Raw genomic sequence first — 13,092 nt, 5'->3', positions numbered from 1 at the left:
TTAAATTTATTTCCAAATCAGTTTTGTGTTTGATAAAATTTGTCACACTGTCAATCAATGGATTTTCTCCATTGCTGCGTAACCACCTTGGCTGTAATTTTAACGTCCATTGGCTGGCAGGTGAATGCAATTTCCTTGTTGCTGGGAGACAAGCTGGCTGGTTGCTATGAGTATTATCATATTTATCCCTACTATGATGACAGTAAATAAATTATTGTAGTTGAGATGGGTCATGACTCTCAAAAAAAGTAGCAGCAACCAACATTTTTAGCCTAGCACAAAGGCAAGGCTCAGGTCCGACATTTTAACCACCAAGTGGCTTTCCCACTCCCACCATCTGCCTTCCCCCACCCTGCCCTTTCCATTACTTAACATTTTAAAATCTCGACTTGATACACTCACTCACTACAGCTGAGGTGATGATGAAATAGTCAACTATTGGTGACACTTTAAAGTGACTTTCCCAGGACGAACGCTATAAGGACTGGGAACCATGTGACGCATTTCCGTACCACGACGAAAGTTACTCGGTCGTTGAGACATTGGTCCTGAGTTTTACTTTTGTGTGAGACAAAAAAGTTTGCTGTTGTTGCTTTTCTCTTTTTTTTAACGAAATCATAAATATTTACGAGCATGTCGTCAGCCTTTCCCTTTATACAGATCAGAGCCGGCGTGAAGCAGCTGCACAGCTCAGATTGGGTGCTGTGAGCCATATTGGTATTAGTTAACTTGTGGAGAAATGCCTCCATGCAAGGTAACTGCAGAACTGAAGGAAAAAGGCAAATGTTTGTCTCCGAGCATTCGAAGCATTTCTGGTTCATGGAAATGTCAATAAAGCAGCTTTTTCTTTGATGGTTTTTCTTTAATTAGACAATTCCCTCATAAGACTCCTTATTTCCCTAAAGCGCATTACAATCAATAGGAGGGTTGTTCTACTGGCTTGGGGTATACATTATTGAAGCTTTTTATTTATTAAACTCATACAAACATAAAGGAGACTGGAAAGAGTGAACATTGGAGACGCGTCAAGGCTTTTGTTGAACCGAGTAGTGTTAAAGCCTATGGTCTGGTTGCATAAAGCATTGTTAAGGAAAGATTTGAGGTTTAACTTCAATATTTCCTCAGGTTTCTCCTGAAGGACATCCTTAATTTTAGGATCGTTGCATGTTAGAATATTCCTTAAACTCAATGGAGCACCCCAACCACCCCCCCCCCCAAACTCCCCTACCATCCTTAAACACCAACCTTTGAATTTCCAAATGGCGCTCTTCATGTAAATTGGTCATGGAGAGGATGATTATCGTCACGCAAGACATCACAAATGTGGTTTCAGAGACCAACCCGTCCTGCTTGTCCTGCTTGACTTTTATGATGACATTACCTTAATTTAAAATATGTACGAAAGGATAACTAGAATTTATACTGAGGATCTTTGATCCACAACAATATGTTTAAAAAAAATAATAAAATTATATATATACTCAATCAAACTGACAATCCCACGGTATTTAGCACGCGATATCTGGTCCAATGTAAAGGTGTGTTCTGGTGCAGGTACTGCGGGTGCAGCTGAATGAGTTGTTATTCTATGCTGCTAGTGTAGTGGTACTTTTCGATGGTGCAAACTCTTATTACTTTGTGTCCAGGTTATTTAGATACAAATTCAGTTGATACCGACGGTGACCCGAGGAAAAAACAGTCAATTGCATATGTAATAGATAGATTGAACGAGGCTTGTTACTAGGTCCATAACTCGTCAATCCCATGTCGTACAGAAACGTTTCGAGGCCTCATTTTACTCGGGTTGGGGGGGGGAGGGGGATGGGAGTCCCGGTTTACCCTGTGTACCCAGGTCTTATCCAAATTGAGGGATTCTATACAATTATACACTAATTATAGTTATAGTTTTGTCATCCATTCAACATAAAAGTACTTCAACAACACATATCTAACAACTCAACAACGTATTGACTCTATGTGCTTGAGAAAAGCCTCCACTAGTGCTTCTGTCTCTTCCTGAAGTCAGTTTGTCGATCACTTCACCACCACCTTGCTTTCAGACACCTCTTCCTATTTCTAATCTCATTGGTTGCCTAGCACAGCAACGGCTCCAAAGGATTTCCTCAACCTTAAGGGAATTCTTACTTGACGATTTCCTAACAGTTGTTTATGCACCAGACCTCAAGGAAATCCTTTGCTCAGGAATCACAAATTCAGTGTACCTAAAGGGGAATCTTTCTTTAAGGATGAGGAAATTTTATGCAACCGGGCCGATAGCATTAATACTAGAACGGCATTCGGAAGAGCTTATACCTCTGCCAGGATGAACAGTTTACGTTTTGTATCACACTGATGGGCCGGATCTGCATCCGGACCTGAACCAAAATATAATCAGCTTGTTCTTGTCACCTACCCAACTCATCCACCAAGTTTCGTCCGAACCCATCCATAACTTTTTGAGATATTCTGCTCACAGACGAACAAACAGGGGTGAAAACACAACCTCCAGCCACCTTTGATGACTGAGATAGAAATAACTTTGGTCTCTGTCTCCTCCTCCTTTTTTGAATCTTTAAATCTTTGATATTTTTTTATTTTCTTCTCTTCTCCCACTCCTCTTTAGCGTGAAGCTCGAGGCGAGGTCTTGCTGGAGCAGGTGAACAAGCATCTGGACTTGCTGGAGAAAGACTGCTTTGGATTGCGTTATCGACATACGGATGGGGATAAGGTGATTTTCTTATAATTGTTCATTATTTTTAAGAAATAAAAGCTGTAAGTGAAAGTTATTGAAGCTGAAATTACAATCCAAAAGAGCTCATCTGTTTTATTCTATTGTTGTCTTCAATGCTTGTGCACATCTAAGGTTCCGTAACCTTCTTAAAATGGTTAATAGTTTCTTTCCTTAAGGCCCGGTCACACCTTGACGTTTTAGCCAGCGATGGCAACGTATTAAAATGTATGTAAAACGCTGGCTTACGTTGAACATTTGATGTTTTTTTTTTAAAGATTCGGACGTATTCATAGCGACTTGGTTTTATGTATAACGCATTGGTAACGGACACAGAACGTTTCGTTGTGTTATAGATAACTTATACCAATGAATGCTGAACCTGTTGTCGGCCTACACAACCTATGCCCTACGATAGTCTAACTTAGGCATAGCGCGTTGCACGCATCGCCGACGATGTCGTGACGTAGCCTATTAAAAGGCTGACGCACAACGATTCGAATCATAACTGCCGTAGAAATGGAAGTGACAACATCGCGGTCACACCTTGGCGATCTTGCCAGCGTATGCCGAGCTAAGAAAAATGTGTCTAAAACGTTGGGGCACGTCAAATACGGTATGAGTAAGTTTGGTATACGTGAGTAGAACGCTAAAGCACGCATACGTCGTAGTAAGTAGAGTATGTCAAGAAATTTTAAACATGTTCTAAATTTTACGACGTACATGGCGTATGACACACGTTCCGCATGCGATGGGGATAAGTTGTACACACGATATGCGGACGCTTACACACATCCACAAAGGCTACTTATAAGCTACTCATAAGTCGAAACGCGTTGCGGTAATGTCTTTTTTACGCGAAACCTATTTCTAACTTATGTTTGACGTGCTTTGAACCAATTCTTTACGTAGTCCCAACACGCATCGACGTATGTCGACGTATTCCAATGACGTCTTCCGGTCGACAAAAAAAATAAATGAACGTGTTTCTAGCTTACAACTGCCATATAAAGACGTGTTCCCAGCGGTTTTGGGAATTGGTATATAAAAATGCTGCTCATAAAAGGGGAACCCAACAGTGTTTTCGAGTCCTTTTTGAGTCGATGTCCATGTCAGCAGTATTAGTATTAGTATTAGTATTAGTAGTAGTTTGTTCATGTTGGCAGTAGTAGGTGAGTGTGAGGGGGAGGGTGTGGGTTATGATGGATCGTCCTTACGTCCGCGTGTCCACGGGTAGGAGACATCTTTTCACCATTGTTCGAAGTTCTTCGCGGCTAATTTTTATGGGGCTTTTTCAACAATGAGCTATAGCTTGTTTTTACGATTTAGGTCTATTCATAACGGGTTGGACAAATGCACAATGAACTAATAATGTGCATAGAGCGCTTTGATTACTTATAGATACGATATACCAACGAAAAATTATCGTGAAGCCGGCGTTCACAAACTATGCCCAACGATAGCCTAACTTATCCATATCGTGCGGCAGTTTATCTTTGCCGGTGACGTAGGATTTGCTATTCATAGGCTGCCACTCAACGATTTAAATGGCTGCATCTCCACTATTGAAAGTAGACGCTTGCGCTCAACAATTGGATTTTTTTTACACTCAATGACTTTTAAACGGTACCACTCAGCTATTTTCATTGTTTACAATGAACGATTTAAATTTAATTGCTGTCACTCGCCTTTGTTTTTTGATGCTGGCGCTTGGAAATTTTAATCGTTTCTATTGAACATGCTAAATCGCTCAAACCCCACTATTGAAAGTAGGCGCTTGCGCTCAACAATTCTATTTTTTTTTACACTCAACGACTTTTAAACGGTACCACTCAGCTATTTTCATTGTTTACAATGAACGATTTAAATTGCTGTCACTCGCCTTTGTTTTTTGACGCTGGGGTTTTGAAATTTGAAGCGTTTCTTCTGAACGTGTTAAAACATTCAAACTCGACTATTTTAAATAGACGCTGCCGATGGACAATTGGAATCATAGCCAAGCTAGACATCGAAGTGTGAACATCCTCGTCATGCCGAAGAAAAGTTTGAAGAATGCTGCAAATAAGTGTCCTGGCCGTGGCCGTGGACGCTGACGCAAGGACGATCCATTAAACCGACGTCTTTCAGCCTATGAGTAACTTAAAAGTAACGTCTGTCGATGTGTGGCAACGATCGCGTAACGTGCCAACAACAGGTTAATCATAGGTTAGAAATAAGTTTCGGGTACGCTAAACATTACCTCGGCGTGTCTCAACTTATGATTAACTTACAAGTAGCATGTGTTGACGTCTGTCAACGATTGCAGACCGTGCATACAACTTGTGGCCAGCGTAGTGGAACGTGTGAGTCATACGCCGGCATACGTCGTGAAATTTCAAGCATGAAAAAATTTGAGGACAACCAAAAAGTACAACGTTTAAAGCCAGCGTACAACGACGTATGGCAGTGTTTTTCGGCGTGCTCTCAATGTTATCAAAACTTACCCATAACGTATTCAACGTGTGCCAGCGTTTTAGAAAAAAAATTCAAAATCGGCATACGTTGGCTAAAACGTCAAGGTGTGACCGGGCCTTTAAAAGGGCTATGAATGCTCTGGCTATGAATTTGTATCTATCGAAAAGCAATGGCCGCATAACACCAGGTATCATGCGATTTATTTGTTTACGTCTACCATTTAGTAGTGCTCGCCGGAATATATACAGTGCGAGTCTTGGAAGCTGCTCTTAATGGTTAATAGTTTCAGCCATGCTGTAGCCACTGGTACGATGTCTCACAGGTAAGGTTGTGTGTGCTTGTGTAAGGATAATTTGCACATGATAGTGTGTGTTAGTTTGAGACTGCATATGACTAAACCCTCTCATACCCTGTTCTTGGTAGTGTGATGCTTTTGACGGATAAATCTTTAAATCAAAGCGACCTGCGGAGGAATTCCAGTGACTGAACTCCAGCTCGTGTGTGTGTAAGCCGAGTATACTCTTCACTACCTTTTGGAATTTTATTAACTGCAGTCAGTAATTCGATTAATTTTTTTTGTACACATTGTTGAGGCTCGTATGAGAGCTAACACACAATGCACAGCAAGGGGGGCATGAGACAAGAGGGGTGGTAGTGGGAAGGGCAACACAATGGGGAACAGAGACATTAGGAGATCTGTGGAAGGAAGAGGATGGGGCGGGGAACACGGGGTATACAAGATGGATACGACGGGGACTTTCAGGAAGGAAAGCAGAGGGAATTTTGAAGGAGGTGGGTTTGGGGTGGATTAATGTGGGAAGAAAATATCAAGGATTTGGATGGGGGACGATAGATGGTGGTGAACAGCTGTTTTGAAGGCCTGGAGGGAAGAATGGGTTTGAACAGAGTGAGAGAGTTTATTCCAAAGGTGGGGAAAAAGTGGAATGAAAGAGTGAAGGTGAGCAGTGATTCGTGATTTTGGTAGTTTTACCAGAAGGGACCAGTTGGCGGACCTTGAGCGCATTGCGGAAATATGGTGGGGACAAATCACAGATACAGCGGGGGGGGGGGGGGGAGGAGACCGGAGAGGAGACGGAAGACCACCGGCTGGCTGTGGTGAGAGAGTGAGAGGCCCAAAGACTCAGCCTCATCGCGGGAGATACCAATGATCCGAAATGCCTTGGTTTCCACAGCATGAAGCCGAGAAAGGTGAGAGGCAGGAGCAGCAGCCCAGAGGGGAGAGCAGTACTCCATCAGGCTGTGGACGAAACCTTGCATGTGGTCAGGAGCTCAGATGGGCCAAGGACGAACTTTGCATGACTGAGGATTCCCAGTCGGCAATTGGCTTTAGAGCCCAGGTTGGAAATGTAGCTTTCCCAGGAAAGATCCTGGCAGATAGTGAGACCCAGAAGTTTGAAAGAAAGGACTTCTTCCAGAGGATTGTTGAGAAAGTGGATGGGGGGGGAGGGGGTTCCAAATGGTCCTTTCGGAGAGACATAGTGAGATTGTGAGATTTGTCTGGATTGAAAGACATGTTCCACGTGTTGGACCAGTTTGTGATTCTACCCAGATCTGCAGTGAGCGAAGAAGCTGCTGTTTGCCGGTCTGAGGGATGACTGATGGTACGGCAGAGGGTGGAGTCATCAGCAATAAGATAAACAGGATTTTCCAGAGAGTCAGAGAGATCATTGATGAAAACCAGAAAAATAACAGGGCCCAGAAAGCTACCTTGAGGAACTCCAGCCACAACAGGAAGAGGGGATGAAAGAACTCTATTTAGGGCCACACGTTGACTGCGACAGGAGAGGAAGTCTCCGAGCCATGAGTGGAGATGGCCTTGGATACCATGGGAAGAGTTTGGTGAGTAGTGCAGGGTACCAGACTGTGTCAAAAGCACGTGATATGTCCAGGGATACGGCTCGGATTTCCTGTCTGGCATTGAGGACCTCCATCCATTGTTGGGAGAGCAGAAGCAGCATATCCAGGGTAGAGTGACCTGGTCTGAAACCAAATTGATGATAGGAAATCAAGCCATTGGAGAAGAGGAAGGATTTAATGTCTGAAGTGATGATGGATTCCATAACCTTGCTGATGATTGGGAGAAGGCCGATTGGTCCGTGGTTGCAGGGATCTGTTTTTGTACTTTTTATGCAGAACGGTAATGTTTTCTGATTTCCAAGCAGATGGCAGATGACCTTGAGCAAATGAGAGGGTGACTAGAACAGAGAGAGGGTGAGCAAGAGCAGAGGAACAGGTTTTTAGGAAACGTGAGCTGATGCTGTCTGGACCGGTTGCAGAATCTGAGTTGAGGTTTGACAGCAAGCTCTCCACTTTGTCAGGAGAAAAGGATACAGAGTCCAGGGACAGTGGGATGCGACTGGGTAAGGTTTGTACAGAAAGCGATGGATTTTGGACACAAGATTTAGCTGCAAACACCGAGTTTAGGCATTCAGCCTTTTTACGTGCGGTATCAGCAGTGCGGATATTTGAGGTAAGGGAGGGGATGGAGGGGGAACATACACCAGAAACACATTTGATTATATGCCACCAGGATTTGGAGGAGGGAGAGAGGTATAATAGTTCAGACTTGAGATGAGAAAGATGTTGTTTTCTGGCTCTCCTGAGGGTAGATACACACTTGTTCCGAGCTTTATGGAAGGAACTGAGATTACCCTCAGTTGGGTTTGCTTTCCATGAGGCAAAGGCAAGTTTTTTTCAGGACAACTGCCTCGCCACAAGCTTCAGTGAACCAAGGGCGGGAGGAAGGGTAGGACAACTGAAGAAGACGGGATAAATCTGTGCATGAGGGAGAGCAAGTTTCTTTGAAAGAATTCCCAGTATGAGTTGATGTTGGAGAAATTAGTGATAGGAGACCAGTCTATAAGTTTGATGGCTGCTTGGAGACCCTGCCAGTTGGCTTGAGTGAAATGCCAGACTCGACAGTGGTGAGGTGGTTCTCTGATAACAGCCAGAGAGATGTTTACTTTGACAAGGACCTAGTCAGAAGAACCGATTGGAGCGGAGAAAGAGCAGCAGATATTGTCAGGGAAATTTTTGATAAAATCAGTTCCAGAAGAGATGGAGTACCATTGGTTGAGATCCGGGTCGGGAAGTTGACCGATTGAGTCAGTCCCAATGAGTCACAGAAATCATTTGCTGACGTGCCATGACAGGTGAGGGAGGTACCCACACCAGTCAACTGGCATGATGACAACTGAAGTCGCCACATATGAGGAAGAGAGAGTTTGGATGAGAAGATAGAAGTTGGTCCATGTCTTCAGATAGTGAGGTGTAGATGGAGTCATCACTGTTCGGTGGATGGTACAGTACACATATAAATATGAGGTGGGAGTGGAGGGGAAGCTGTAGCCATAGGTATTCTTGGGGGTGTGGGGGAGTGAGAGCAGTGCATGGAGAGTGAGGAATCGAGTCTTTGATGAAGAGAAAAACTCCTCCACCAGGACGAGGCTCAGGTCTGTCATACCGGAGGAGGGAGTAACCAGGGAGAGATACTTGGTAGTCAGAGACGTCTTGGGGAGGAAAGTTTCTGTTCGGCAGATTATGTCTGGTTTGTCAGTGGCAACCTGTATGGAATGATCTGAAAGGTTTGAGCAAAGGCCCCGGATATTTGAGGTCCACACTGTTAATGAAGAGGGAGGGGAGGAGGCTTTGGGTCCATGGGATGGGAGGAGAGGGGGAGGGTATGACAAGAGAGGAGGAGGGGAGGTAAGGAGAGTTGTTGAAAGAGTGTTGGGGATTGCAGAATAACTCGGGGAGGAGGCCGGATGAGGAGGAGAAAATGCTCTGGGGAGGAGGGGGGACAAGAGAGGGGGCAGAAGGTAGTTGTGGAATTGAGGAGGTGGAGTGATGAGATGGAGGTGAGAGGGCAGGGGAAGGTGGCAGCTTTGTGTATGAGAGGGAGGGCAACTTTGAGGAGGGTGAGTGAGGGGGGTGAATGGTGGGAGAAAGGTGAGTGGGGAGAGTTGAGGGAGAAAGGTGAGGGGGGGAGTTTTTGAGAAAAATTTGTAACATACAGTATATATTGGTTACCTAACCGTCTCCTCTGAACCAGACTCATATGTGCAACCGTGTCGTGCAAAATATTGTATCTGAATGCAACTGTAAGATATGTGTTGGCAGGATGGCTTAACGGTATGCACACTCGCCTTTGAGATGTCCAGCTTGGGATTGAATCTCGGCCCAGCTATAAACTGTCGTCAAGGTGTTTCAAATACAGGGTGATTCATCAACGTGCGTGCTGTACCTCAGATGGATCAAGTTGTAGGACGCATATACCAGCAACGGTGATTGGTGGATGTTAAAGATCCCATGGTGTGAATCAAAAAGAGTAGGCGAGTTATCACCAGCACCCTGAACAAATTACAAACTCCTACATTAAGCGATAGAGGGCACTGGATCAATGGCACGGCTGCGCCCCGTAATGATGCAACCTTTTGCTTGATGCTACACAAGAAACGATGATTGTTCGATACTTTTTGACTATTTGCGTGAAAATTACACATCAGGTAGGTTTACTTCAAATTCGTTTTAATAGTGGGCGAAATTCAAGGAAATTGCGTATATCTTCGCTTTTGACTCATCCACTTCTATGCGCCCAATCCCATGAGATCTCGAGTTAAGCAGAGTCGAACTTGGTTGCGAGTTGATGGGAGACTTCCATTGAATGTTGGGTATTGTAGGTTGAGCGATAGCAACATCGATTAGTTGGTAGCGTGTAAGGCTCTAACATGTCTTGTGCCAGTCGAGTATGCCGCATCGCAGAGCACACTGTCCTTGGGATGTGACTGCATTGTAGTTGATTCGGCTTCTGAATCAATATCCGTATCTGCTACATATTTACAGTGGCTTGCAAAAGTATTCACCTCCTACCAATAATGCCACATTTAGATGAATTATGAATTATGTAGAAAATTTTTCCAAATCAACATTTATTTTTTCATAATTGATGAGATCAAATAGAACACTGATGTAGTTGAAGGGGCTTACATTTCAGGAATACCTGCAAAAAACATGTACAAATCAAAACTCACTGGTTGTAAAAGTATTCAGCCCCTGTGGGTCAATACTTTTGCCTGGTGTTGGCTAAATGGTTAGGGTGGTGTGCTTGCGATCCTTGGATCCCGAGTTCAAATCCCACTTGGCTGTTGAATTTATACCAGGTGGGGTTGACTCTGCCTCAAATCCTTCCAAGGTCGGTAAAATGAGTGCCAGCATGCTGGTATCCTGTGTCGCAGTGGCGACCCGTCCAGGATTGTGCCCAATAGCCAAGGAGACTGCTTCGGCAGCACCAACGCTCTGCACAGAGTATGGTCCCAATGGATGAATGGATGGAGGTCAGTACTTGGTGGATGCACCTTTTACAGCAATGACTGCTATGAGTATTTTGGGTACGTCTCTGCCAGCTTTGCACAGTGAGATGGTGAAATCTTTGCCCATTCTTCACGTGAAAATTGCTCCAGTTCTGCCAAGTTTGATGTGGATCGTCAATGGACTGCAATGTTCAATTAGGTTCAAGTCAGGACTTTGATTGGGCCACTCAAGAACATTTATTTTCTTCTTTTTCAGCCACTCCAGCATGGCTTTCGGTGTGTACTTCCGATTATTGTCCGACTGAAATGTGACTCTCCTACCCAGTTTCAGATCTATGGCTGATTCAAGCAGGTTTTCATCAAGGATCCTCCTGTACTTTTCACGGTCCATTGTCCCATTCTATCCTGACAAGCTTGCCAGTCTCTGCTGATGAAAAGCAGCCCCATAGCGTGATGTTGCTACCACCAGGCTTGACAGTAGGGATGGTTTTGACTGGCTGATATATAGTGTTAAGCTTGCTCCAGTTGTAATGCTTTGAATTTAGACCAAAACGTTCAATTTTTGTCTTGTCTGACCACAAAATGTTTCTCCACATGCCTGCATTATTATTAAGATGCTTTTTCGCAAACTCCACATGAATTTTTAGATGCGTCTTTTTCAGTAATGTCTTTTCTTGCCACCTGTCCATCAAGGCCAGCTTTGTGAAGGCAATGGAATATTGTTGATTGATGAACACTGACTCCCATCTCGAATGTAGAGCGTTGCGGATCTTTAAACATCATTGTTGGATTTACAGTGACATTCCGAACCAGTTTCCTGCTTGCCCAGCTGCTGAGTTTGGATGGGCAAACTGATCTGGGTAGAGTCTGGGTGACATGATATGTCTTCCACTTCTTCATGATGGATTTCACAGTACTAAAAAGGATAATGAATGACTTTGAAATCTTCTTTTCAACTTCTCCTGAACGGTGCTTCTCCACCATTTTATGTCTGATTTCTTTGGAAAGCTCTCTGGTCTTCGTGTTTGCCTTGTTGGTTGACCAAGTGAGTTGCACCTTAAAACTCCTTAGATAAGTGGGGGAGCTTAATTTACAAGTTAAACCACTGATTACATGCAGGGGAAATCTATTACACTTATTTTGTAACCTTTAAAACAAATATATATATTAAGTTGGATTTGAAAGCATCATGAAACTAGAAGGGTACTCGGTAGAGCGCATACCTCCGCCACACAATGCCTGATCCACGAGAACATATCGAGCCCAATATATTTTTGAACAAGGCACTCGGTGGAGCTAATACCTCCGCCACGTCATACCTGATCCATGAGAACATATTGAGCCCAATATATATCTTATTTGATTTGCCAACTAAGCATTACTTCCGGTGCACAATATGCAATCGATCAATCAATCAGCTGCAAACACCAAGGACTGTGTGATGTTAAAAGACACATCAAAACAAATGCACACAACGACATCAAAAAGATCATGTCTTCATCAAGATCCCTCCTTACAGCATTTGTAAGTCAAAACACCATCGGTAAAAAGGTAAGTATTATATACGTGTACCTGTAGAATTAGAACTAAATTTGTTTTGTCTGTCGATATGAGTTTGAAGTTGAATTGTGTGTTAGTCACATGATTAATGAGCAGTTTTAAAGTTAGTACAAATGAGGCAAAACACATCCATTCATTGTTTATGCCAAGATGGTTTTCATTATCTGTGATTATATAAAAGTGGTAATTCGCTCCAATAAATTAATCTATTTCACTGTAATGGAATATTTATATTCCATTTTATTGTCTTGAGAAGCAGTTGATAATGAAATGGTTACTTTGTTTTATTAAAATGAATTAAATATATTAATATTCAATTATATAAGTTAATTCAATATTCTCACGCCTTCAAGCACGTTTGGGTTGACAGCTATGCGTCTGAAGCTCTGTTAACACAGTGCCTTTGTGCCGGGATCCTTTGTCACAGGAAATGGCCAATCGGTTTCTAACCGACTCCGTTCAGTTATTTATTAATCATTACTGTTCCCTGTGCTGTACTGAATTGGGAGATGCTTAGCAGGCAGACACGAAGCGGAGGAACAGTCGAGCCGGGCTGTGTTGCACGAGTGCGAGCGCGGGCGTACTGTGCCCGCGGCTCCCCTTTATTCCGTACGCGGTACACTCACGAGCCGGCCGACTCCAGCATTACTACGACGCCTCAGGCGGCGTGCACACCTCATATCCCTTGCCGATCCCCACGGCCACTCCTCCACCATCACGCCCATCATGCATCATCATCATGCCCCTCCCCGTGGGCATGACTACACCACACTCCTCCCTCCTAAAAGTATGATTATTAAATGATCAGTATTATAAGAAGCATAGACAACACGAAGAACCTCGGTATAATAATCATGCAAATAAAATGAAAACAGCGAAGTATATACAGCACATCACATCATATAATGCGTGGAAGCGAGCTACTGGAGAAGCACAGCAGCACGACGCAGCAAACCCCCTCCCAGGCAGACCTGAAACAGATAAACCTTTCGAGGCCGGACCCCCGCTGTCTGGAACCCG

At 43.8% G+C, this 13,092-nt stretch overlaps 1 protein-coding gene across 1 annotated transcript in view; it reads left to right on the top strand.

Moving 5' to 3' along the window:
• Positions 1-13,092, top strand: part of LOC147027879 (FERM domain-containing protein 5-like) — a 72,763-nt gene that overhangs the window by 17,505 nt on the left and 42,166 nt on the right. Inside the window, exon 3 of the mRNA XM_085877602.1 lies at positions 2,624-2,728. Within this exon, the coding sequence (XP_085733728.1) occupies positions 2,624-2,728 (105 nt within the window). The remainder of the gene's footprint in view (positions 1-2,623; positions 2,729-13,092) is intronic.

This window comes from Eptatretus burgeri, chromosome 4 (assembly GCF_056783735.1).
Source record: "Eptatretus burgeri isolate ZD-2024b chromosome 4, Ebu_testis_v1, whole genome shotgun sequence".
Lineage (NCBI taxonomy): Eukaryota > Metazoa > Chordata > Myxini > Myxiniformes > Myxinidae > Eptatretus > Eptatretus burgeri.
Note: the sequence above shows the minus strand (reverse complement) of the source record. Positions and strands in the feature narration are given on the sequence as shown.